Source organism: Microcaecilia unicolor, chromosome 2 (assembly GCF_901765095.1).
Source record: "Microcaecilia unicolor chromosome 2, aMicUni1.1, whole genome shotgun sequence".
NCBI classification, from domain to species: Eukaryota; Metazoa; Chordata; class Amphibia; order Gymnophiona; family Siphonopidae; genus Microcaecilia; species Microcaecilia unicolor.
Window position 1 is genome coordinate 254,942,696 of NC_044032.1, and position 25,215 is coordinate 254,967,910.

Consider the following 25,215-nt stretch of genomic DNA (forward strand, 5'->3'; position numbering starts at 1 on the left):
ACCTTCTACATCCCTTCGGTTACACTCAAAGCACACAATATACACTGGAGTGTTATCAAAGCTTTTGAGTGATACTTATGTAAAGTGTATGAAATCTCCTATCATGAATGTGGCTCAGCTGTGTTTCCAAGCAAGGTGTCTAGCAACTGGTCATGTGCTCACTGGAATCCACATGGGGCACCGATGTCTGCTTTGGAGAACTTCTTCTTCCCCTTCTTGCCTTTCTTTCCTTTCTCAGCAGGGGCAGGGGTGGTCAGGCCCCGGTAGCGTATGGCCGTGATATCAGGGTTGCTGATGTCCACTGTCACCATGGAGGGTGATGCGGTTTGTGGACTTGAAGGACCTGACGAGGGGGGAAAAAGCAAAGAACAGACCTAAGGCTTCAGAAATGAAGATGACCATGGAATGATGAAGTCAGGATACTATCAAGCAAGCTCTGATTTACATTTACAGTTATTGATACTTATACCCTACATTAGCCAATACATGTTCAATGTGGCTTAATCAGTAAATCATATATTGATAAAAATCGATCCATACCTACACCCAGTAAGAACAAAATAGAAAAGACAAGATAGCAACATGTCTAAGTATCTGTATTATTTGTAAGTAAGAACTTATGAAATAAAAAAAATTGTTAACATGTTATGAAACATTGAGTAACTCTTCTGATATCTAATTTCCAATGGCAACTGATTCCACCATTTAGTCATTTGGAATGCAAAATTAGCAGAATGTAAAGATTTATAGACAATTTTACTGCACTTTGGGTAATGAAGCAATAGAAATCCCCCTGACTGAACTTTAGCTCGGGCAGAGCGATCAGATTCTGCATATAGCTGTGGATTAAACCATGTAATATCTGATAGGTCAATACACACAATTTAAATTTGAACACGGCAGCCAAAGTAAAGACACCAGTAATGGAATAGCCCTATCATAGTTTGATGCCCTGCAAATCAAACAGGCTGCAGTATTTTGTGCTGTCTGAAGTTCCTTTACCACAGCCTTCTTGCAATCTTCATATATGACATTACAATAAACTCAATTAGCTAAAATCAAAGTTTGAACTAACCAACAATAAGTTTCTGAGGGAAAATACACCTTCAACCTTCTAAGTTTCTATAAAATTCTAAACATCTTAGTAGTTGTCGCCAGTGCTTGCAGTGCAAATGATAAATGGTTATCAATATGTGTGTTAAGGGGAACAGAATGGGACATGATATACTGCCTTTCTGTGGTTACAATCAAAGCAGCTTACATATTATATGCAAGTATGTATGTTGTACCTGGGCCAACAAAGGGTTAAGTGACTTGCCCAGAGTCGCAATGAACTACAGTGGGACTTGAACCCAGTTCCCCAGGATCAAAGTCTGCTGCACTATTTGACTGACTGTACATTTGTCCTTTAGATTGTAAGCTCCTTTGAGCAGGGACTGTCCTTCTATGTTAAACTGTACAGCGCTGCATAACATAGTAGATGACGGCAGAAAAAGACCTGCACAGTCCATCCAGTCTGCCCAACAAGATAACTCATATTTGCTGCTTTTTGTGTATACCCTACTTTGATTTGTACCTGTGCTGTTCAGGGCACAGACCGTATAAGTCTGCCCAGCACTATCCCCGCCTCCCAACCACCCGCCCCTCCTCCCAACCACCGGCTCCGGCACAGACCGCACAAGTCTGCCCAGCACCATCCCCACCTCCCAACCACCAGCCCCGCCTCCCAACCCCGGCTCCGGCACAGATCGTACAAGTCTGTCCAGCACTATCCCCGCCTCCCAACCACCAGTCCCGCTGCCCACCACCGGCCCTGGCACAGACCGTACAAGTCTGTCCAGCACTATCCCCGCCTCCCAACCACCAGCCCCGCCTCCCGATCCTGACTAAGCTCCTGAGGATCCATTCCTTCGGCACAGGATTCCTTTATGCTTATCCCACGCATTTTTGAATTCCGTTACCGTTTTCATTTCCACCACCTTCCGTAGTAGTAGTCCTAAATCTTTCACTCTATAAAATCTATACTTCAAAAGCCTTGAACCATATATAAACCACCCCACTAATACCAAAAAAGTAAAGTAGCATCAACAGCATATCATGATCTACAGTACTGAATGCACTTGACATATCAAATTGAAGTAGTATGACCTTTGACTAACCTCCTTCCTAAGTTCAGATAGTAGTGTAGCTAACACTGTCTCCGTACTACATTTAGGCCTAATGCCTGATTGAGAATCATGTAGAACATTATAAGTAGATAAAAATTATATTAAATGATGTACCACTATACCCTCCAGCACCTTAACCAGAAGTGGTATAGAAGCAATTGGTCTGTAATTAGCTACCTCATTTCTCTTAGCCGTCAAGTTTTTAGGTATGGGAGCAAGCAATATATCCCCTTTTTCTCTGGAAAATAGGCCTAGTGCTAACATATTAGCACTAGGCCTATTTTCCAGAGAAAAAGGGGACATATTAGACATATAGGACTAAATTCTATAAATGGTGCCTAAAAAAGCAGCACCAAATAAAATAGTGCTTAGTGCTATTCTATAAACGGCGCTTAAAGTTAGGCACGGTTTATAGAATAGCGCTTAGCGCCAGGAACTACAGCTACATTTAGGCACGTCCATTTATACCAATGAAACCTTAGTGTAAATCCTTGTGCCAAAATGAGGCACAGATCCCCATTATTCTACAACAATGTGCATGAACTGTGGGAATGCCCCCACTCCGCCCATGATCCTCCTGTGGCTATGCCCCATTTTTGGAATCACATGTAAAATTTAAATGTGTTAAATCCAATTAGCACCAATAATTCCTTGTTAAGAAGCCAATTATCTGCATTAATTGGCTCATTATTCAATTAAATTGCACACGCATTCAATTTTCAGCGCCTTTTATAGAGTTTGGGGGAATAGACAGTGAGGTATTCTATAAATCCTGAGTGAGCCTCCTTCATAAGATAACTGGGGTAATCATCTAACATACAAAAAGCAGTAGCATAATTCAGAAAACAAGATTCAATCACAGAACAAGGTAATTTGCCAGCAGAGGGAGAAGATTCATTTATATTCACCAACTCTTGAGTAGATCATTTACAAAATTATATAGCCTTTTAACACAATTTGTGTCCTATTGTGAAGAATAAGGGGCTGTCCTATCCTGGGTAGGCCACTAGGTGGTGCTGTTCCCATAGAAATGGGGGGAAATGCTTATGCTTAGGATGAGTCACTAGACGGAGCCAGTAGGGGAAGGTCCAGTTGGAGGTCGCTAGGACCTGGGAGAGTCCTGGGTTGGAAACAGGTGGAAGTGGTTATGGGCTGGGTCCTGCCTGGAATTAGGGGGAAGAGCCTAAATGGGTATAGAAGCTAGTCACCCATTGTATTCCTGCCAGAGTTTGGAAAGGAGAAAGAGAAGAGAAAGGAACTGGAGAGCTGGCAGCTGAGGAAAGAGGATTCCCTGAAGGTAGTGGCTGGGCTCTAGAGAGACTGTTGTGTTAATCTGTTGTATATAGAACTGTGCAAGAAGAACAATGAACTATCAGCCAGGGGTTGGAGGACAGAAGGCTGTTAGCACTGAGCTCAGGTGTCTATGTGTGTGAGGCTCAGTGGGAAGATCTATGAAAGAGTTTAAAGCTGGAAGAAGTGTGCCCCAGGGCGGGGGCTGGAATAAAGAGCTGTTTGGTGAATATGCTGTGTTGGACTTGAGTAATTTGCATCTAATCTGCATATTTCCTGTAAGCTCACCCTGAGTGCAAAAAGGGCCCAGGATCTTGAGGTTGGAGTGTTCAGGAGGCTGGGAAGAGACCGGCTGGAGTCCTGCTCAGGAGCCAGAGGCCAGTGAGGCCTGCTGGAGAGCGGGTGGAGAAGCCTCGTCTTCACACTATGTATGATTCACAGTACTTACATTTAGTTTGTTTAATTTTATGCTTATAGTCCTTAATAGCTCTCCTCCAAGCATTTTCATTTATCTCCATCCGATCCTTACTCCACTTTCTCTCTAATCTCCTACTTAACCTTTTGGCAATCAGTAGTTCTTGATTGAACCATGGTGCTTTCTTTTTCGCAGGTCTTTGCTTCAGCTTAAGTGGTGCTATCTCATCTAAGATTGACCTACACTGATCATCTCATTCACATAATTAATTTAAATAAACCACTTTCTGGAGGAGTAGCCTAGTGGTTAGTGCAGTGGACTCTGATCCTGGGGAACTGGGTTCAATTCCCACTCTAGCTCCTTGTGACTCTGGGCAAGTCACTTAACCCTCCATTGCCCCAGGTACGAATAACTGCCTGTATATACTATGTAAACCGCTTTGAATGTAGTTACAAAAACCACAGAAAGGCGGTATATCAAGCCCCATTCCCCCCTTTCCCCTTCCCTTTATTAAATGTCTTAGACCAGAACAGCTGTACATCAATTTTACCCCTAGATTTATAATGTAATTTTTATACCATTTAGAACCTTACTATTTTCTTTCCAAGAAATGTTAAATGCTAATTTACTATGATCAAACCATATAATCTGTTCCCACAGTCAACCCTGTAAGACAAAAAAAATCTCACAATTGAAACTTATAGGTTAATATATTCATTTCATGTCCCTTGATATGCGATGAAGAAGTTTGAGAAAAAAGAGAAACCTAACAACGATAAAAACTCTAAAATAGACTTGGTTTTTGAATCATTAAAAATTTCCAAATGCAAATTAATATCTCCTAATAAAATAACATTTGCATTGTTCAAGCAAATGTTTGACATAAAATCCATGAAATCTTCCTGCACTTCATTCCAACTACCTGCACTACCCCAGCTGTAGCTCAAGTACAAAACTTATTATGGATCCAATTTCTCCTTCCTGGGCAGCCGTCTATGGAATGCTCTCCCTAGACCTATCCGAGCAATTCATGACCACCTACCATTCAGAAAAGCACTAAAAACCCATCTATTCAAACAAGCCTACCCAAAAGACCCAGATTAATCTCATGAACCCATCTACCTTACATATACTGAAGAGAAAACGACATTGACCCAGAATCTATCTCCCACCTTACCCTCCTCTCATCCTGAATTGTGCACACAAATATCTCCAATAGGGTGACGAGTACTTTGAATTTAAACTGATGTTAAAAAAACAATTTATAGATAAGGGCAATCTCTCCTTCCCTTTTCTTTTCCCTAGGTAAATGTAATATTTTATAGCCATTAGGACACAATTCCTTGACCAACAGGTCATCTTTTATATGTAACCAGGTCTCTACAATACACATAGAACCTAGTTGTGCTTCCTCTGTCCAGTCTCTGATAGTGTTCACTTTATTAACAACTGATCTTGCATTGATATAGCCAATCAGAACAAAAGAGGAGGCAATTGTATTGCAGCAGAGCACATTATCTACACAAAGATTACAGGAGTGACCGATTTTAAAATGCTGGCTATTAACCTGTCTACCGTTGACTTTATGGGTTCTTCCTCTACTGCCTAGATCTTTGGCTATTTTGTGAATCATCAGGCCTCACTCAACCTGTATACAATTTAGGTTGCCACCTATTTATAATTAATTTAGGAATCTTACTATCCCCCTCAAATGCTTCAAACCATTGGCTTAAAAGCCATGTGATTAGTAGCTGATATATAATCCAATTCCTAATAAGAGCCATAAAGCACACAATGCAGGTAGCTAATCTAACAATGTAACCCAACAATTCCAGACCTCTTAGTTCAATAAGTCTCAATCTCCCCACCTATGAACTCTCCTATCTACTTTACACAAAATAAATCTTCATAACAATGCCTAACTATAGCGACTCTTAAAGTTTACCTCCATGTTACTACCGAAGTTCCACACAAAGGAGCAGGTTGTACCCCTCTGGCACGCCCCTTCAGCACACTGCCTCGGGCATGAGCCTCAGAAGCTAGCGTGATTTTAAATAAAAAGTCAGTGATGTCATCAGCTGTCACCATGGTTCCAAACACTGCTTTTCCTACAGGGTGTTGCTGAATTAAGCCCTTCTTCAGTGAAACAACTGGGGCTGAGTTCTTGTGCAAATCTGATGGGTAATGGCTACACAATGTCTCAGAAGCTAGCCCAATTTTAAATAGTCAGTGACATAATCAGCCGTGATAAGTAGTAACATAGTAAGTGACGTCAGATAAATATCTGAACAGTCCATCCAGTCTGCTCAACAGTCACACTCATTATCAATTATGATTAAATCAAACAATGAATGTGATATTATGTACTTTATCACAAATCTTTCTTTGGCATTTCTGGGACATAGACCGTAGAAGTCCACCCGGCTCTATCCTTATGTTCCACCTACTGGACTTAACATCACCTACCTATCTCCACTCCAACCTATCAAAATCCATCTTGTCATGAGCAGGACCCAGGTCATAAAAGTTTGCCCACCACTGTCCTTGGTTCCAGTGCTGAAGTTGCCATTGAAGCCCTTTCCAGCTTATCCTAAACTGGATTGCCATATACAGACACAACCCTACAAAGTCTGACTGTTACCAACCTTAGTTCTTTACAGCCGGAATGACCGTCCAAGCGTCACTCACACATCCACCCCCTGCAGCCATTTGAGGTTTTTATTTTTTAATTTATTTTTTTTATGTACTATCTATTTTCTAAATAGAGTTCCTCTGTGTTCATCCCACGCCTTTTTGAATTCCATCACCTTCTGAGGGAGATCTCTACCGCCTCCCTCGGGAGGGCATTCAAGGCATCGACCACCCTCTCAGTGAAAAAGAATTTCCTGACATTACTCCTAAGTCTACCAGGCCACAATCTCAGCTGATGTCCTCTAGTTTTATCATTTTCCCTTCACTGGAAGAAATTTGTTTCTATATTAATACCTTTCAAGTGTTTAAACGTCTGTATCATATCTCCCCGTCCCTTCTTTCCTCTAGGCTTTACATATTTAGGTCTTCCAGTCTCTTCTCATACATCTTATGGTGCAAGCCCCACATAATTTTTGTCATCTTCCTCTGAACCGCTTCTAGTCTTTTTACATCATTAGCAAGATACGGCCTCCAAAACTGAACACAATACTGCAGGTTGGGCCTTACCAGCAACTTGTACAGGGGTATCAATATCTCCTTTCTTCTGCTGGTTACTCCTCTCTGAGGGGTCCTTTTACAAAGGCAAACTGAAAAGTGGATTGCGGTACTGTAGGTGTGGGTTTTGGGCGTGTGCAGAATCATTTTTCAGCACGCCTGTAAAAAAAGGCCTTTTTTTTGTCGAAAATGGATGTGTGGCAAAATCAAAATTGCCGTGCATCCATTTTGGGTCTCTGACCTTACCGGCAGCCATAGACCTGGCGGTAAAGAATTTGGGCAGTAAGAACCTATGCGCGTCAGATGCCAGTTGGCACGTGTCCGCTACGTGTGTCTGAAAATACAAATTATTTATTGAAATTAATTATTTAGTGAAATTACCACAAGAATCATGTGGTAGTCGGGCGGCAAGTCCAATTTGGCACGTGTTGGGCGCACATAGGCGCCTACATTGCAGTCTAGCATCCTTCCGACTATGGCCACCGCTCTGTCACACTGTTTTTTCGCTTTAAGGTCCTCATACACCATCACCCCAAGGTTCCTCTCCTCATCTGTGCATATCAGCCTCTCATTTCCTAGGACATACAGCTCCCTTGGTTTTCTACTCCCCAAATGCATTACTTTGCACTTTTTTGCATTACATTTTAATTGCCAAACATTAGACCATTCTTCTAACTTTTGCAGATCCCTTTTCAAATTTTCTGCTCCCTCCAGGCTGTCCACTCTGTTACAAATCTTGGTATCATCTGCAAAAAGGCATACCTTACCTTTCAATCCTTTGGCAAATATCACTCACAAATATATTGAACAGAATTGGACCAGCACCGATCCCTAAGGCACTCCACTACTTGCCTTTCCTTCCTCCGAGTGAATTCCATTGATCACCACCCTCTGGTGTCTGTCCGTCAACCAGTTTCTAATTCAATTCATCACTTTTGGTCCTAACTCCAGCCTTTCAAGTTTATTCAAGAGCCTTCTATGAGGGACCATGTCAAAGGCTTTGCTGAAATCCAAGTAGATTACATCTAGCACATGTCCTTGATCCAGTTCTCAGGTAGGGTTAAATTTTAACATGCATATCTTCCAAAGCAGGGAGATACACTGCAATATTAATTTTTATGCTTTCCAATATACAGAATGTTGGAAAGAATTATACAAAAGGGATTAATGTCTATCTGTTCATCCATCTATATGTAGGCTCAAAACCCCATTTTGCATAGGAGATCTAGGTCAGAAAAGGGATGCCCAAGTCAAGATGTTCAAAGTTTTCTGGGTATTTTACAAGTCTTGCTTAACAGTGAGTCTTTTGTAAAATATGTATAAGGGCATGAGTGCATGTGTAGTTGTTGCCACATACAGATGAAGCAGCCATTTACAAAACAACAGTGCAAAAAAAGAGTTGCTTCACTCAGGATGTACACTTGTAAGAGAGAGGACTTACGTGAGTATGTGTCCGATTTTGTAAAACTACATGAACAAGAAAAGTCAATTAAGGAGGCATGTTCCTAACCTCAATTTTTTTAAACTATCAGGTGGCTTTTAAGGCTAGAGGAACAAGTGCAACTGCCCCCTAATTCACTCCTTGAAACCCCAGGCATGGCCGCCGAGAGGGGGGGCGGGGGGGGGGGGCAAAATTCCCCAGGCCTGGGCCTCCAAGCGCCGGGGTCTCTCTCTCTCTCCTGCTCCTGACGGGACCCGGGTGATCACATCCTGACAGGAGCAGGAGAGAGAAAACTCCAGCACCGGGCCCCACCTTGGAGGCTGGACTTTGGGCCAGGGCCTCTGGTTTGGCTGGCGGGGGTCCCCCCAGGCCCCGCTAGCAGAAGAGATCTTCCTCCAGTTCTGCTCTTCTTCACTTTGCCGCCTTGCCTGCCAAGCGGCAGCTTTTCCCCTCAGGCCACGCATGCTCGGTTATGAAACCGAGCATGTGCAAAGTGAGAGAAAAAGCAGCCGCAGGGGCGTCTCAGCATTTACCACCAGCTGATTTCTACTGCGAGATAAAAACACTACTGCTGCTTAGTAAAAGACCCCCTTACAGAACAGCAAGGCGTGCGTAATTGTATGTGTCCCATTGTAGAATTTATTTATTTATTGGGATTTATTAACCTTATTAATACAGAGATTCACCCAAGGTAGTCCTTTCATGTGTGGATGTGCTGGGGAGAGAATGGCGGGAATGAATTATAGCTATGGCAAATTTACTTTTTATGCTTATGGTATTTTCCCATAATAGGTAGAGGACTCCCAAAAGGGGAAGAGAGACAGCAGGCTTGGAAGAAGCACCAGCGTGCGAGGCCGTCTCTGTCAGTACATCAACATAATCTTTGATTTCTGCACAGTGGTGTCATTGGATGGGGATGCCCACCTCCCACCCCACATTAACCATCCACAAAGTCAGAGGAGCAAGGGCAAAGATCCTGAATGGGCAGGTCTCAACTTGGTAACTTTTTTATTTTTTTGTTAAGAAGATCCCCACCATCAAGCCTTTGAGAGCAGATTTAAGTAGCCTGATTTCAGCTCATTATTAAAGAACACTAGGAGCCTATCCTTTGAGGCCTAACCTACTGTAGGTGATATCTTAGTGCAAGTGTTGCAGCCAGAGTCATTAAGGTCCAGAAATTTATAGCACTTCTTACAATGGTCAGCAATGAGCATCTTCTGGCTGCACAAAGGCTAGAACTTGGACCACTTGCAAGTATGCTTCTTGGATACTGTGATCACAATTGTTAACACAAAATCAAATAAAAAAATGTTCTTTCTTCATAGAAGACAAATCAAAGAAGAAAATATTTGACATGGTGGTCTGCTGGCATAGAGACAATGAAGAAAAAAATCAGTGGGACCACACAACAGAGATAATCAAAGACAACAAAACTTGAGAACAATTCGGGACAGCAAGTAGAGCATGGCTTATGGCTTCCATTCAGTTGAAAAGAATAACATGAAACCAAATGTAATAATATATCTAGGGTGCCACTGTTCCAAGGCAACAGGTATTGCCGTGCTTCTCCACCACTAAGGGGTCATGAACATAGCAAAAGTCGCAAACTGCATGGTTCAGTCATTAGGTGTCACTGTACACCACAACCAGTAAGAAAGCTATCCAGCTCAGTCATAACAAAGAAAATGAAATACACATCTGAATTACTAAGAGCTAGCTGTGGAGGGAGAGGAATGTGGTATTGTGAGATGGAAAGTGCATGGTGGGGAAAGCATACATCAAAGTGATTTACAATAAAACAATTACAAATACAAATCTACAATACATGCTTCCTCGATTATCCTTCTCTCTCCTTATTTTGTCCTCCATCCCATACACTCTGGAATTATTTCCAGCTTCTCTCGGTATATGTGTGTGTGTGTAAGTGCATGTGTATCTGTATTTGTATGTGTATGTATTGTTTGTCCACATATGTGTGTATGCCTGTGGGGTTTTTTTGTGTGTGTATACATCTGTATATGTACCTCGGTGTATATATTTATGTATTTTGTTTGTGTCTGTCTGTGTTTTCTTTGTGTATCCACATCGTTGTCTGTTTTTTGTATGTGTCTGTGTATGTCTGTGTGCTCGTATGTGTGCGCATACTTGTGTGTGTATTTGTGTTAGAATGTGCATGTGTATCTGTCTGTGTAGGTGTGTGTGTGTGTGTATGATTACCTTAAGTTTTGTTTGTATGAGTGTGTTTGTCTTTCTATATATTTTTATTGTGCCTGTGTTTTCTTGGTGTATGTATGTAACATAGTAACATAGTAGATGACGGCAGAAAAAGACCTGCACGGTCCATCCAGTCTGCCCAACAAGATAACTCATACGTGCTACTTTTTGTGTAAACCCTACTTTGATTTATACCTGTGCTCTTCAGGGCACAGACCGTATAAGTCTGCCCAGCACTATCCCCGCCTCCCAACCACCAGCCCCGCCTCCCGATCTTGACTAAGCTCCTGAGGATCCATTCCTTCGGCACAGGATTCCTTTATGCTTATCCCACGCATGTCTGAATTCCGTTACCGTTTTCATTTCCACCACCTCCCGCGGGAGGGCATTCCAAGCATCCACTACTCTCTCCTTGAAAAATACTTCCTAACATTTTTCTTGAGTCTGCCCCCCTTCAATCTCATTTCATGTCCTCTCGTTCTACCATCTTCCCATCTCCGGAAAAGGTTCGTTTGTGGATTAATACCTTTCAAATATTTGAACGTTTGTATCATATCACCCCTGTTTCTTCTTTCCTCCAGAGTATACATGTTTAGTTCAGCAAGTCTCTCCTCATACGTCTTGTAACGCAAATCCCATACCATTCTCGTAGCTTTTCTTTGCACTGCTTCAATTCTTTTTACATCCTTAACAAGATACGGCCTCCAAAACTGAACACAATACTCCAGGTGGGGCCTCACCAACGACTTATACAGGGGCATCAACACCCCCTTTCTTCTGCTGGTCACACCTCTCTCTATACAGCCTAACAACCGTCTAGCTATGGCCACCGCCTTGTCACACTGTTTCGTCGCCTTCAAATCCTCAGATACTATCACCCCAAGATCCCTCTTTCCGCCCGTACCTATCAGACTCTCCCCGCCTAACACATACGTCTCCCGTGGATTTCTATTCCCTAATTGCATCACTTTGCATTTCTTGGCATTGAATTTTAATTGCCAAACCTTAGACCATTGTTCTAGCTTCCTCAGATCCTTTTTCATGTTTTCCACTCCCTCCGATTCTTTTGATTCACTCTGATTCTTTTGCCACCTTTTCCTCAGACTTGATGCTGGCATACCTTCAAAACAGTTTCTGTTTAATACCCATATCATGTAGCTGTGGTTGAGTGAGTTATGTGCTTCCCAAAATCTCAATCTACTCTCACAAGACCAAGTGGTACTACAAACAAGCCTTCAGTCCGATATCAACAGGACTGAGAGGTGGCTGGAAAACCTAGTGTTGAATAACACTGAATCCACTGTATATTAAAATACTGCATGTGATTTCCACCCACCATCACACTCAGTGCATTCCTCCCTCCCCCCCTGAACAGCAGCAGTGACTGCCACCTGCCTCATGGACCCCCCACCCACCCTCAGCTACCCCTGGGCTACCTTACCTGGTAATCTACTGGTGTACTAGGGGTATGAGTGATCCTTGGCTGCTCCTACCTTGCTGGCTCTGCCTTCAAAATAGCTGCCACAAACTCTAGCAGCAATCTTGCAGGATTCTGTTAGAGGTCCTGGCAGCCACTCTGAGATAGTAGCTGCCATGGGCAAGAGTGCACCCCACTCCACCAGGATTTGTAAGGTGGGAAGGGTCTAGGAAAGCGAGCTGCAGCACTGCTGTCTGGGGGGGGGGGGGGGGGCATAAGCAAAGGAGATGCAGTCCGCTATCCAAATTGAAAGGGTGTGTTTGCCAATGGCCACTCCCAACCTGTTGGGAGTCAAAAGAAAGAAAAAACTAGGTGGACTGTCTGGGCTTTCGTTCACCACAGATAGAAGGCTAAGGTTCACTTGCAGTCTAAAGTATGTAGTACACTTTCGCCAGGATGGGCACAAGGTCTAGGGAAAAATGTTGTTTTTGTGTGTGTGTCTGTACATATATGTACATATCTGTGTGTATATATTTGTTATGTTTGTTTTTGTGTCTGTGTACCTGTTATCTTTGTGGGTGGATGCATGTGTCTGTGCTTTGTTTGTGAGCGTATGTGTATATGTATATGTTTGTCTGTATATTTTTGTCTATGTATGTGTATATTTGGTTCTTTTTGTCTATGTATCTGTGTGTGTATATATATATATATATATGTATATATATATATATATATATGTGTGTGTCTATTTGTTTGCATATATGCATGTGTTTGTATGTCTGTAGGTGTATCTGTGAGTCTGTGTATGCAGGTGTGCATGTATCTGTGTGTTTTGGCATGAATGTGTGTCTCTGTGTGTTTGTATCAGAGTATGTGTGTGGGTCTGAGTGTATTTTGCCTCTGTGCTGTTTCTGACTGTAAGAGGAAAGGTGACAGAAGACGTGGAGGGGAATAATCGAAAGCAACGCCCAAGTTTTGCTGAGGGACGGGAAAACCCGTATTATCGAAACAAGATGGACATCCATCTTTCGTTTCGATAGTACGGTTGGGGACGCCCAAATCTTGAAATTTATGTCGTCCTTAGAGATGGTCGTCCCTAGACTTGGTTGTTTCTCATTTTCGGCAATAATGGAAACCAAGGACGCCCATCTCAGAAACAACCAAATGCAAGCCCCAAGGTCCGCATGCCTGAAGTACACTGCACCCACTACAACTGCTCCAGGGACCTGTACACTGCTGCGATGGACCTGAGTATGGCATTTGAGGCTGGCATAGAGGCTGGCAAAAAAGTATTTTAAAACTTGTTTTTTTATGGTGGAGGGGGTTAGTGACCACTGGGGGAGTAAGGGGAGGTCATCCCCGATTCCCTCTGGTGGTCATCTGGTCAGTTGGGGCACCTTTTTGAGGCTTGGTCATGAAAAAAAATGGACCAAGTAAAGTCGGCCAAGTGCTCGTCAGAGACGCCCTTCTTTTTTCTACTATCAGCCGAGGATGACCATCTCCTAATCACACCCCAGTCCCGCCTTCGCTACCCTGCCGACACGCGCCCATGAACTTTGGTCATCCCCGCGACGGAAAGCAGTCGAGGGTGTCACAAAATCGGCTTTCGATTATGCCGATTTGGACAACCTTGCGAGAAGGACGCCCATCTCCCGATTTGTGTCAAAAGATAGGCGTCCTTCTCTTTCGAAAATAAGCGTGATAGTATACTACTTGCAATACCAACACGATACTTAACAGAACATATTATTAGACAGCGTAGGGTATAAGCAAAGATGGAACATATGGATAGGTAAGAGAGTAAGAGGAGTTAGAAAATAATTATCTCAACATCCACTTTCATGCCCAAAGGTGATATAATGGTGAGTATGCACCAAATATGTTATGAGCTGAACACCTCTGCGATGTGGACCTCCAACTGAGTCCCAAAAAATTCCTTTATCATATATATGACTTTCAATGTATGACTTCCAAATGCTAAACCAAATCAAAGCACCTCCGTGCTCTATAACTCCTCCATTTCCTCCACTCAGTCCTGAGTTTCACCCCCCTTCCCCCACTGAAAGCAATGCAGTTGGAGGACTCCCACTCAGCTTGGCGGGAACAGTAGTAGGGGCTATGCACTAATGGGAAAATTAGCGTGTGACCATTAATAGAAAATTTGGAAAATCGGCCATTTTACCCCAGCAGTAAAAATGGCCTTAGCGTGCAGGAATGACCCGCGTAAGGGCACGCTAAGGATGTTTTTGCCGCTCTTTGGTAAAAAGGCCCCATAGGCAATGAATGGTAGAGTCAGCTCTGACTGAGGCTGTCAGATTAGTAATAGCAGGGCCAGGAGGGAATCTCAGTACTGGAACAGCAGGGGATATTGCAAGGCAGGATTGAGCTACATTATTTATTTATTGGGATTTATTAACCACCTTTATGAAGAGATTCACTCAAAGGCATTGTAAAGTAAGTACAGTTTAACATCAAACAATTTTGTTAACAGCATAACAACAGTAAAATGAACAAACATAAACATAAATACAATGAAAGAGGAAAACTTGAAAACAGCAAATTGAAACCTAATAATAGGACTACCATAAAACAGGATCAAAAATATACCGTATTTTTCAGACTATAAGATGCACTTTTTTCCCCAAAAATTTGGGAGGAAAATGGGGGGTGCGTCTTATAGTCCGAAGGTAGATTTGGCGATTTGGCTGGCTGGCTGGCCGGCTGGCCGCCCGCCCGCCCGCCCTCCGAGTTCGGGGCCGCCCTCCCCCCGGCCCTGTCACCACTTCTCCCTACTCACGTCACGCGATCTTCCTGGTGGTCTAGTGACGTCGGGGCAGGAAAGAGTCCCCTCTTTCCTGCCCAGCGCGCTGCTCTCCATCCTCCTGTATGCAGCCTGACGGTCTCGGCGAGATTCAAAATGGCCGCCGAGCCTTCAATTCTCGGCGGCCATTTTGAATCTCACCGAGACCGTCAGGCTGCATACAGGAGGATGGAGAGCAGCGCGCGCTGGGCAGGAAAGAGGGGGCTCTTTCCTGCCCCGACGTCACTAGACCACCAGGGAAGATCGCGTGACGTGAGTAGGGAGAAGTGGTGACAGGGCCAGGGGGAGGGCGATCCCAAACTTGGAGGGAGAGATTTGGACAAGACGCACCGGAGCACCTAGGTTTTAGAGGAGGGAAAAAGGAAAAAAAAATTTTTCCTATTTCCCTCCTCTAAAACCTAGGTGCGTCTTATGGTCCGAAAAATACGGTACATATTTAACAGCACTGAAATTCAAATAACATAAATATAATATGATGTAAGCATAATAGTGATGGAATATCTAATAAGCACACATTAGAACACTCAAATAATAGAGATATGATGCTAATGCTTTTCTACAATACAGCTTACCATATAGCTGAGGGGCCGAGTGATGTGTGGTACAGGGTCAGTTGGGATAAATAAATGGGTGGCTAAACTAAAGGCAAGTTCTTTGTACAGTTAATCAAGATATAAGGCACAGCTCTGTAGCAGAACTTGAGGAGGGTCTTACCGTTTCTGTCCCCTCCTGGAGATGGAGGTAGAGGTAATGTGCTTCTTCTCTCTAAGGGAAAGAACAAACGGAAAGATATTTTTATTTTACTTTTATTGCTTTCTATCATTATAGAAGTAGTAAAACAGAAAGAGAAAATGTAGAGTCAGGCAAACCCAGTGTGTAGTTCTCACAGGATTGGCCATAATAAAGCAAAACTAAGGGGCCCTTTTACTAAGCCACGTAAGCGTCTACACGAGCCCAACGCATGCCAAAATGGAGTTACCGCATGGCTACCACGTGGCCCTTGTGGTAATTTCATTTTTGGCGCACGTCCGCTACAGATGCCCAAAAAATATTTTTTATTTTCTGGCGCGCATTTGGCGCACGTAGGTCATTACCACCCGGTTACCATGTGAGACTTTACTGCTAGATCAATGGCTGGCGGTAAGGTCTCAAACCCAAAATGGACGCACGGCAATTTTGAATTTGCTGCATGTCCATTTTCGTCAAAAAAATTTTAAAGCGCTTTTTTAGAGGCACGCTGAAAAATGGTTTGGCTCGTGCCCAAAACCCACGCCTACACTACTGCAAGCCATTTTTCTGTGCACCTTAGTAAAAGGACCCCATGCGTTGGTTTGCTTTGACAATTGCCTTGGAAAAAGTATCTAAAGGTTTGTGCCTCCTTTTTGAGTGGAAACTTTTTAACAGAAAAAATACCCTCATAAATTTGATGATTCAAAACAATGTGGGTGCTTCTGTCTCCAACCTAACTCTGCCCCAAGAATATTTCTTTCTTTTTTTTTTAAATAAAGTTATTTATATACAGTATTTTAACATAATTGTTATGCATAAAGACAGGGAAAATGTCATATCATACCAGAATTAAATCCACATAACAATCATAACAAAAGGCATGATAAAATGCAAAGTCCAGAAGATGAAGTCAAAACCTATCAAGTGGTTTCTAAACCCAGGTCCACATTTAAGAATAGGCTAATATGCATGCTATTATCTCTCTGGCACCAAGTCTTTACAGGTACCAGAGCTTTACTGCTATTGCCATACATTGTTCACAGCCTGGTACCAGAGCAGCAAATCTTTTTCAGCCAGTAACTTCAGTGCAAGGCTTTCCAGCCCCCGTACAAGAACAAGTATTGGAGCATCTTGGCCCTCATTCAGATTTCCATGGTGACAGGAAGACAGTGTGGGAGGAAGGGGCAGGGCGGGGCAGAGCAGGCAGGAATGCCAAGGGTGGATCACTTCAAAGATTGAGACTAAAGGTCAAACAGTGAGATTTTTCAGACAGTCTATCTGGAGTATAAATCTTGAAAGATAAGTGTTGTATTTGTTTGTGTAGAAATGACTAAGATTCTATTTCATGCTATACTACTCTTGAGTATTCATGCATATTCAGCTATTCTTCCGACTGATCTTACTTTGCTGGTATCTGCCTCTGTTCAGTTTGTCTGGTGTTTTGGTTTAATGCTACAGTGAGGACCATCTACATAATCTACTTCCCAATGACATTCTTTTCAGTGAACCTGAAAATATGGAAGTACAAGCAGACCAACGAGAAGAACTTGTACAATTGAGTAAAAGACGTGTTCAAGCAGAATTACACTATTTGCTTCTAGAGTATTGCCACCCATGTATAAAGGATTCCAAGAGGGCTAAGAATTTTCAAAGAGGTAAAGATGTTTTTAGATAATAATGGTTTTGTTAGAAGTTGGAATTCAATTTTAAACAAGTGTTCCTAGATATCACATGACCTTTCTAATTAAAATATTTAAAAAAACATGTAGAAGAAGTCAAGATGAAGGATGTTGGATGAAGAGTTGGATGAAGAGATGAAGGATCTAAAAGAAAAAGATCCCTATAATGATATTTTATTTGAGGAATATAATAGGAATTTAGAAAATTTTAAGCATCCTGAAAAAGAATAAATATGAAAAGTTTGTGGTGAATTACATTTTAAGATGGATTTCATGTATCTGTGGAATAGGACTTTAAAATACTGAAGAAAAGAGTGTGTCATTAGGAGTGGGGATTATAGCCTGAACTCACAGGATAGTAATGTCCATCAGAGTACGGAGAGGAACAGTAAAAGAAAAAGAAAAAGAAGTGATTATGATGATGGATATGATGCCTCTGCTTCCCTCTTTACTTCCCCTATACAACAGGAGAGAATAAAAAACATTTTTAATGGAAAGGTTTTAGAAAAGGATGGGAGGCAAAAAAAAAAAAGAGGCGGACAGTGGGAAGAGAAGAATAGTGAGGGGAACTTCTAGAAGGTCTGTTCGTGCATAAGTGAGATTGTAGTGAATTTGTCTAAGGATGCTCTGACAGATACACAAGTTAAGGTACTAGAAGGTTCATTTTTTTTTTCACCACTGTAAAATACAAGGCCCTCAGGACATGTATAGACATTTCAAGTTCATGAGAAGTAGTACTAAAAGAGATTTGAATCAGAGCACAGCAAAATGAGGCCATTAAGGTGATGAAAGAAAGAAAGAAAGAAAGAAAGAAAGAAAGAAAGAAAGAAAGAAAGAAAGAAAGAAAGAAAGAAAGAAAGAAAGAAATACATTATTATAAAATCAGCAGATAAGGGGGGAGAAGTAGTAGTGATGGACAAAGATAAATATATGACACCCAGTGCTGCGGTCTGTCTCTCACCTGCGCCAGTCTGCCGGGGCCAGTTCCCAATAGGAACAGGAGACAGACCTCCGGGGCCCGGTCGTGGGCCTCCCTTGGAGGCTGGGCCTGGGAAATTTGACCCCCTACCTCCACCTGCTGGTAGGAAGGGATAATAACCCATTCGTGCAGAACGATTGAGATGACGCTGAGAAAGTTTTGGTTTTTTTATGCCATTCATTTTCTAATTAGAAATCCTCGGTGTTCACCCCACGCCTTTTTGAATTCCTTCACTTTTTTCCTCCATCACCTCCCTCGGGAGGGCATTCCAGGCATCAACCACCCTCTCCATGAAAAAGAAGTTGTGCAGAAATGGTGTGATGTGATCACGTCGCTTGCAACCTTCTATCAATCCTGCTGCAGCGTTCTGACTTAGTTGAAGCTATGCAAACCCTCTAATGCAGCCAGACTAATGTAGAGGTCATTACAGTAATCCATTCTTGACATTATCATGGTGTAAACCACTGTGACAAGGCTTGCTTTCTCAATGTATGGGGAGAGGTGGTATAGATGTCGCAAATGATAGAAGCAGCTCCTAAAGGCTGCTTGGATTTGGGGAATCAGTGTAAATGTTGAGTCTAGCTGTACTCCAAGGTTCCTGACATGATTTAAAGGGGAGTTCATATCACCTAAAAGATTTTGATATCTGGTATGTGCCCACTTGTGTTAGGGACCGAGGGGAGCTCAGGCTCAGGCAAAGTTTGCTGTTTTTAGCCCATTCTTGAATTGGAATAGAAATGAATGAATTAAAAACAAAGAAAGAATTGGACAGAATCTCAGGATAAACCTGGCACCTCTGAATCATAAACTCCATATTTTCCAACAATGGATCTATCCCCCCTTACAACTCACCAAACATAAAATATTCAACAGCACACATTCCTTCCACTGCCATGTTATTTAAACCAGATGGAATTTTGTTTGTGTGTTGACTTTACAGGATGTGGAGACCACTAATCCTGAGCATTTTTAATTTTGGGGAGATAATAGCTGCCTTTGGTGACCTTGTCCCAGAGCCTGCTTTCAAATAGAGCTAAACACTTTGCGAAATAATACAAAACTGTACAAAAAGAAACCCAACAATCCACTCACAACCTATATAAGAAATATCACACCATAACAGCCCTAACCCACATATGAAAAGACAGTGATACACATATTACACTGGGTCCTAGACCATCAATATACCTGCTACTGGGAAACTGGAAAAAGCTGAGCTGTTAAAGATTCCTACACAGACTCTACATGTTAGCAGGATCTTGTATCTCACTCACATGTGCAGATCACTGATAGACCCTCACCTGATACAGAACAGGGAGCCACAAAAAAAAACATTCAGATAAAAGCCACACTCTTTAAGCAGTACAATACTGGTGTGACAAAGCAGTGGGTTTTAAGCCTGTAACTTGTATTATTTCTCAAAGTGTATTTCTCTAATTTGGTCAGCAGGTGGTGCTTATTTATGTTTAAAGCTGTTACAGAGACCTGACTGTTACTTCTTTAGTTAACACAGATAAGAGGTAACCTGCAGAGAAGTGGCCAGCTATTTTTAAAACTTGTTGTTCTGGGCTCTGATTGGCCCAGGAGCTCAATTTCATCTAGAATGTACTACTGGCTTTTGCTTCAGTCTTAGCCAGAGAGAAAAGAGAGAATTATCTCTTTGCTGAGGCCCTATGAAAAGTTATATTTGATAAACTTTGAGCAGCTATTTGTCCTGATCTCCCCAGGTACTATTTAGATAGTAAACAAATGTTTAGTTAGTGTTATAATTGATCCATATTTCAGTTATCTGTTACTGTTTGCTAATTGCACCTTTTCTGTTCATTGTTCTAATTTTTTTACATGACAATAAACACTTTAGTTTATTGCCTCTGCTTGTCTGGACTGACTAAGAATCCTGTGTTGGGTCTGTGAGTGCTTTCTAGGAACTGTGGGACCACTGGGCCTCCAATAACCTAGAAATCACTGGGAATAATTTGAGAGTGGGAGACTCGCCCAGAGGCGGTTGGGACCCAGCCGGTGCAGGTGGATCTGAGCTGTGCTGGGGATAGACCCTCTAAGTGGCTACAGGGTAACTCCAGCTAGGCGTTTTGTGACAACTGCTAAAAGAGAATTAGAAATGCATTTTCTTCTGTACTCTTCCAAATACGAAACTAGAGAAGATGTACATTTCTCAAAGCAGACACATTTGATCTTTTAAAAGTATTAAAAATAATTTTTTCTTTTGTACCTTTCTTGTCTGGGCATGTTATTTTTCTCATTGGGCTGGTTCCATCTCTTTTCCACTTTCCATGTGTCATTCATGTATCAATCTTCATCTAACTAGGTTGGACATTCCATTTCTTCTCTCCTCTTGTCTTCCCTTCTTTCTGTACATCTGTCTGGCACTGATAATTTTTTATTTTTCTACTTTTCTCTGTCTCTATATCCACTCATATGTAATTTTCCTCCTCATTCTCTAGTCCTTAGACCCCCTTCTTTTCACCTCTCATCTACCTACCAACTTTTCCCATTTCCCTTTCATCCCCTTTCTTTCTCTGTTGCCTGTCTTCCCCCTCCCCAATCTTTCACCCACTGTCTAGCCTCCCATTTGCATCCTCTCCACTGCTTCTCATCCCCTCACCAGCCCCAACTCCATCTAGAGGCTGACTAAATTTCGGTTTTTGCACCAAAACTGGCCTGAAATCTGGGTTCAGGTTTCAGCTGAAACTGAAACTCCCCCCTCCCCAGGCCTGGTAGTGTAGTGGCCTCTTGGGGGTAGGAATGAAGCCCACTTGTTCCTGCCCGTTGCCACTGCTCAGTAGAAATGGCTTCCGAGACTTCCATGGAAGGTCCTGGCAGTCATTTTGAGATTGGAACCATCACGAGCAGGAGCGAAGATGAGGTAGTCCCAGGAGTGGGCTGCTGCCAGGTGATTGCTCAGAAGGGGGCTGCTGCCAGGGGAGGGATGGGCTTGGGAAGAGAGCTTTATTTGGTCAGATGGGGGGAGGGAGTGGGGCTGTAGGGGGAGGGGCAGGTTGGTTTTTGGTTTCTGCTGAAACCGAGCAGCCAATTTCGATCATAGATTCGGTTTTGGCAGAAAATGAACACCCTGGTTTTGGTTGGGATCTAGCTCCATCCCTGTCTCTGCTTCCATCCCTTGTCTACAGGCCATTCTCTTACTCTCTACTTCATCTCCTATTGCCTCTCCTTCACCCTCTTTTTAACCTTATTTCTATCCTCTTTGAGCCCCTTCATAGACCCATCTCCTTCCTTTCTCATACTCCTCCACAGCATCTCCCATCCTTTTTCAATGTCTCTCATCTGCTCTCCAGACCTACAGGTTATTCACACAATGTCTCAATTTCTCCCCACATCATTCTCTTTTTCTTACCCCCCCATTTCACACCCTCATTTATGCTCCCAGCCCATCTAACCACTCCCATATTTGTTGCCTCCAAATTCCTATCAGTCTCACCATTTCCTAACACATACTCCTCACTATCTCCTCCAAATTCCCACGTAGTCTCTCCTATCCATAATTTCCTGCTCTGCACTCAGTCAGAAAGTCTCAGTTTCTCCAATTTTTGTTCTGCTCTCCTTCTCTTTCCTCTCTCCCACCCACCCCAAGTCCCATCCAGCTTCTGTTCCCTTTCTTCTCCCCAAGTACTATTTAACTTCTGTTCCCCTTTCCCCTTTGCCATGGAATCCTTACAGCCTGGGGGTTTGGTGCGTTGAGGATGCCTTCATCTGGTGGGCCTTGGGAATCCCCTTCTAGCTAAGGTGTTTAGTGGGGAGAGCAACGGGGGGGAGGGGGGGACAGAGGAAAAGCACCCATTCCACTTACTGGCTCTCCAAAATTTGCCTTCTGGCTATGCCACTGACTGGAATAAAACCCTGCTTGGAACATTGAACAGAGTCTAGCTTATCCTTGTAAGGGTCTCCAACTTGGAATTGTGGTATTCTGAATTCCCATTTTCTCTTAACTTCACATCTTTACAACAAATACTCAAGAAATAATACAGCAACTTTGGATACTCACCGTCTGTTGTGGGAGGAAGTGGTGGCATCTGGCGTTTATCTGTGAAAAGTAATGGTAGAGGTCAGGCTTTTTATTTTTACTTAGTTTTTTATTAGATCTTTATTATAACTACACAATACCAAATTAGGCTCCAAAAATAGAACAATACAACGTGGCGATTTTTCAAATTTTACCCCTCCCCCCCCCCCCCCCCCCCCCCCCACCCCCTTTCCAATCAAGAAAATGCAGAACAATCGGACCAGATCCCACATGTTGATTTTTCATGGCAATCTGATCCCACAATCATAACAAACCCAACCAATATCACCCCTCCCCCCAAAAAGCAAGTACTTCAAGTTATAAGTTCACAAGATAACTACGAGCACGATGTGGCAAACAATCCCACACCGGGGACCAAATTTGTTGAAAAGTTTTCAAGGCCCTAGGTGACTTCCGACCAGTATCCAATCTCTCCATTTTCATTAAATTAAAAAGTTCATTCCTCCAAGCAGTCACTGATGGGGCAGCAGCTTGCCTCCAGAAGTTCAAAATGCACTTTCTGGCAAGAAAAAATGCCTTATCTAGAAGAAGATTAGGACCCGACGTTAGGCCCTAAGAAACAAAATTTGAGAATATTTGAACATCCGCACAGAGCAGCAGGCGTCGACCCAATAGCATAGATAGTTAAGTCAGCACCTGCATCCGGAAAGCTTCAATCAAAGGACACATCCAGAACATATGCACCAATGTTGCCAAATCAGCCCTGCAGCATAGACACTCTGCCATATCTGTCATATGAGCCAGATATGCCCGGTGAGGACCTCATAAAAAGGCATACAGATACTATCCACACTCTTTCTCGGCGTACACCATCTGCATCTTCTTCAGCAAAAAGATTTTTGACCAGGTCTAGATGGTGTACCTATTGTTCTCAAAGGCATAGGTTCCTGCCTCCCGCTCAGTCCACTCAGGTGACTCAGGCCCAGAATCCCAGGCCTTGCCGCCCCGTCCCCAAAAGTTCCAGCCAGCTCCCCAGTCAAAGCAGGCTTTTGACTGGCTCCAGAAGAGCATAGCCACTCAAAAAAGTATCCATCCTGGACAACCTTCCAGTCAGAGAGAGACTTATTTTTTACCAACACAGATTGTTCCTTGTAAACTCCAACCGGTGGGTTCTTCAACTAGTCCATCTCTGGTATACATTCCTCCATATTGCCCACTGAGAGTGTCGTTCATCAGCTCTCGGCACAAACAGGTACTTGCAGAGGAACTCTCTGCCGTTCTTCAGGCCTGAGCGGTCAAACCCATACTACTAGGGTAAGAAGGGAAGGGATTCTATTCCACGTACTTCCTTGTGACCAAAAAAACGGGAGAATACTGGCCCATCCTAGACCTGAGGAACAAATTCGTGTTAGTCAAAGAAAAGTTCATGATGCTTTTTCTGGGCAGCTTTCTTTCTCTAATTCAAGAAAACAACTGACTATGCCCTCTGGACTTAAAGGATGCCTATACCCACATTTTGATACTTCCAAGTCACAGGAATTATCTCAGATTTCGAGTGGGGAAATGCCACTACCAGTATCACGTTCTGCCTTTTGGCCTGGCATCTGCACCCAGAGTTTTCACCAAGTGTCTGGAGGTAGTCTCAGTGTATATACGCAAACTAGGGGTGTATGTGTTTCCCTACCTGGATGATTGGTTGGTCAAGAACACATCTCAGGAAGGAGCCAAGGAGTCAATGAGGATGACTCCAGAAAAAAGAGGGTAGATTGACCCAGTTTGGAATTACAATGGAAGTAAACCCCAGACTGGCTCATTATGTCCTCTTTTTTTCTGGAGCCATATGGTAACCCTAACAAGCTTATTTTCAAAAGAGAAGGGCGCCCATCTTCCAACACAAATCGGGTGATGGGCGTCCTTCTCTCAGGGACGCCCAAATCAGCAATATCGAAAGCCAATTTTGGGCGCCCTCAACTGCTTTCTGTCATGGGGACAACCAAAGTTCACGGGGGCTTGTTGGCAGTGTAGCAAAGGCGGGACTGGGGCATGCTTAAGCGATGGGCGTCCTCGGCCAATAATGGAAAAAAGAAGGGTGCCCCTGACGAGCACTTGGCCGACTTTACTTGGTCCATTTTTTCTTGCGACCAAGCCTCAAAAAGGTGCCCGAACTGACCAGATGACCATTGGAGGGAATCGGGGATGACCTCCCCTTACTCCCTCAGTGGTCACCAACCCCCTCCCACCCTTAAAAAAAACTTAATTTTTTTTTTTTTTGCCAGCCTCTTTGCCAGCCTCAAATGTCATACCCAGTTCCATGACAGCAGTATGCAGGTTCCTGGAGCAGTTTTAGTGGGTGCAGTGAACTTCAGGCAGGCGGACCCAGGCCCATCCCCCCCTACCTGTTACACTTATGGTGGTAAATGTGAGCCCTTCAAAACCCACTGTACCCACATGTAGGTGCCTCCCTTCACCCCTTAGGGCTATGGTAGTGGTGTACAGTTGTGGGGAGGGGTTTTTTGGGGAGGTTTGGGGGGCTCAGCACCCAAGGTAAGGGAGCTATTCACCTGGGAGCAATTTCTGAAGACCATTACAGTGCCCCCTAGGGTGCCCGGTTGGTGTCCTGGCATTTCAGGGGGACCAGTGCACTACGAATGCTGGCTCCTCCCACGACCAAATGGCTTGGATTTGGTAGTTTCTGAGATGGGCGTCCTCGGTTTCCATTATCGCTGAAAACCGGGGACGACCATCTCTAAGGACAACCTAAGGATGACCATCTCTAAGGTGAACCTAAATGTTAAGATTTGGACGTCCCCGACCGTATTATCAAAACGAAAGATGGACGCCCATCTTGTTTCGATAATATGGGTTTTCCTGCCCCT

General features: G+C 43.3%; 1 protein-coding gene across 1 annotated transcript in view; it reads right to left on the minus strand.

Annotated features, from left to right (window-relative positions):
• WAS (WASP actin nucleation promoting factor) overlaps positions 1-25,215 on the minus strand; it is an 89,859-nt gene that overhangs the window by 28,635 nt on the left and 36,009 nt on the right. Inside the window, exons 5-7 of the mRNA XM_030193953.1 lie at positions 22,361-22,399; positions 15,667-15,717; positions 163-343 (exon numbers count right to left, since the gene is read on the minus strand). Coding sequence (XP_030049813.1) covers positions 163-343; positions 15,667-15,717; positions 22,361-22,399 — 271 coding nt within the window. The remainder of the gene's footprint in view (positions 1-162; positions 344-15,666; positions 15,718-22,360; positions 22,400-25,215) is intronic.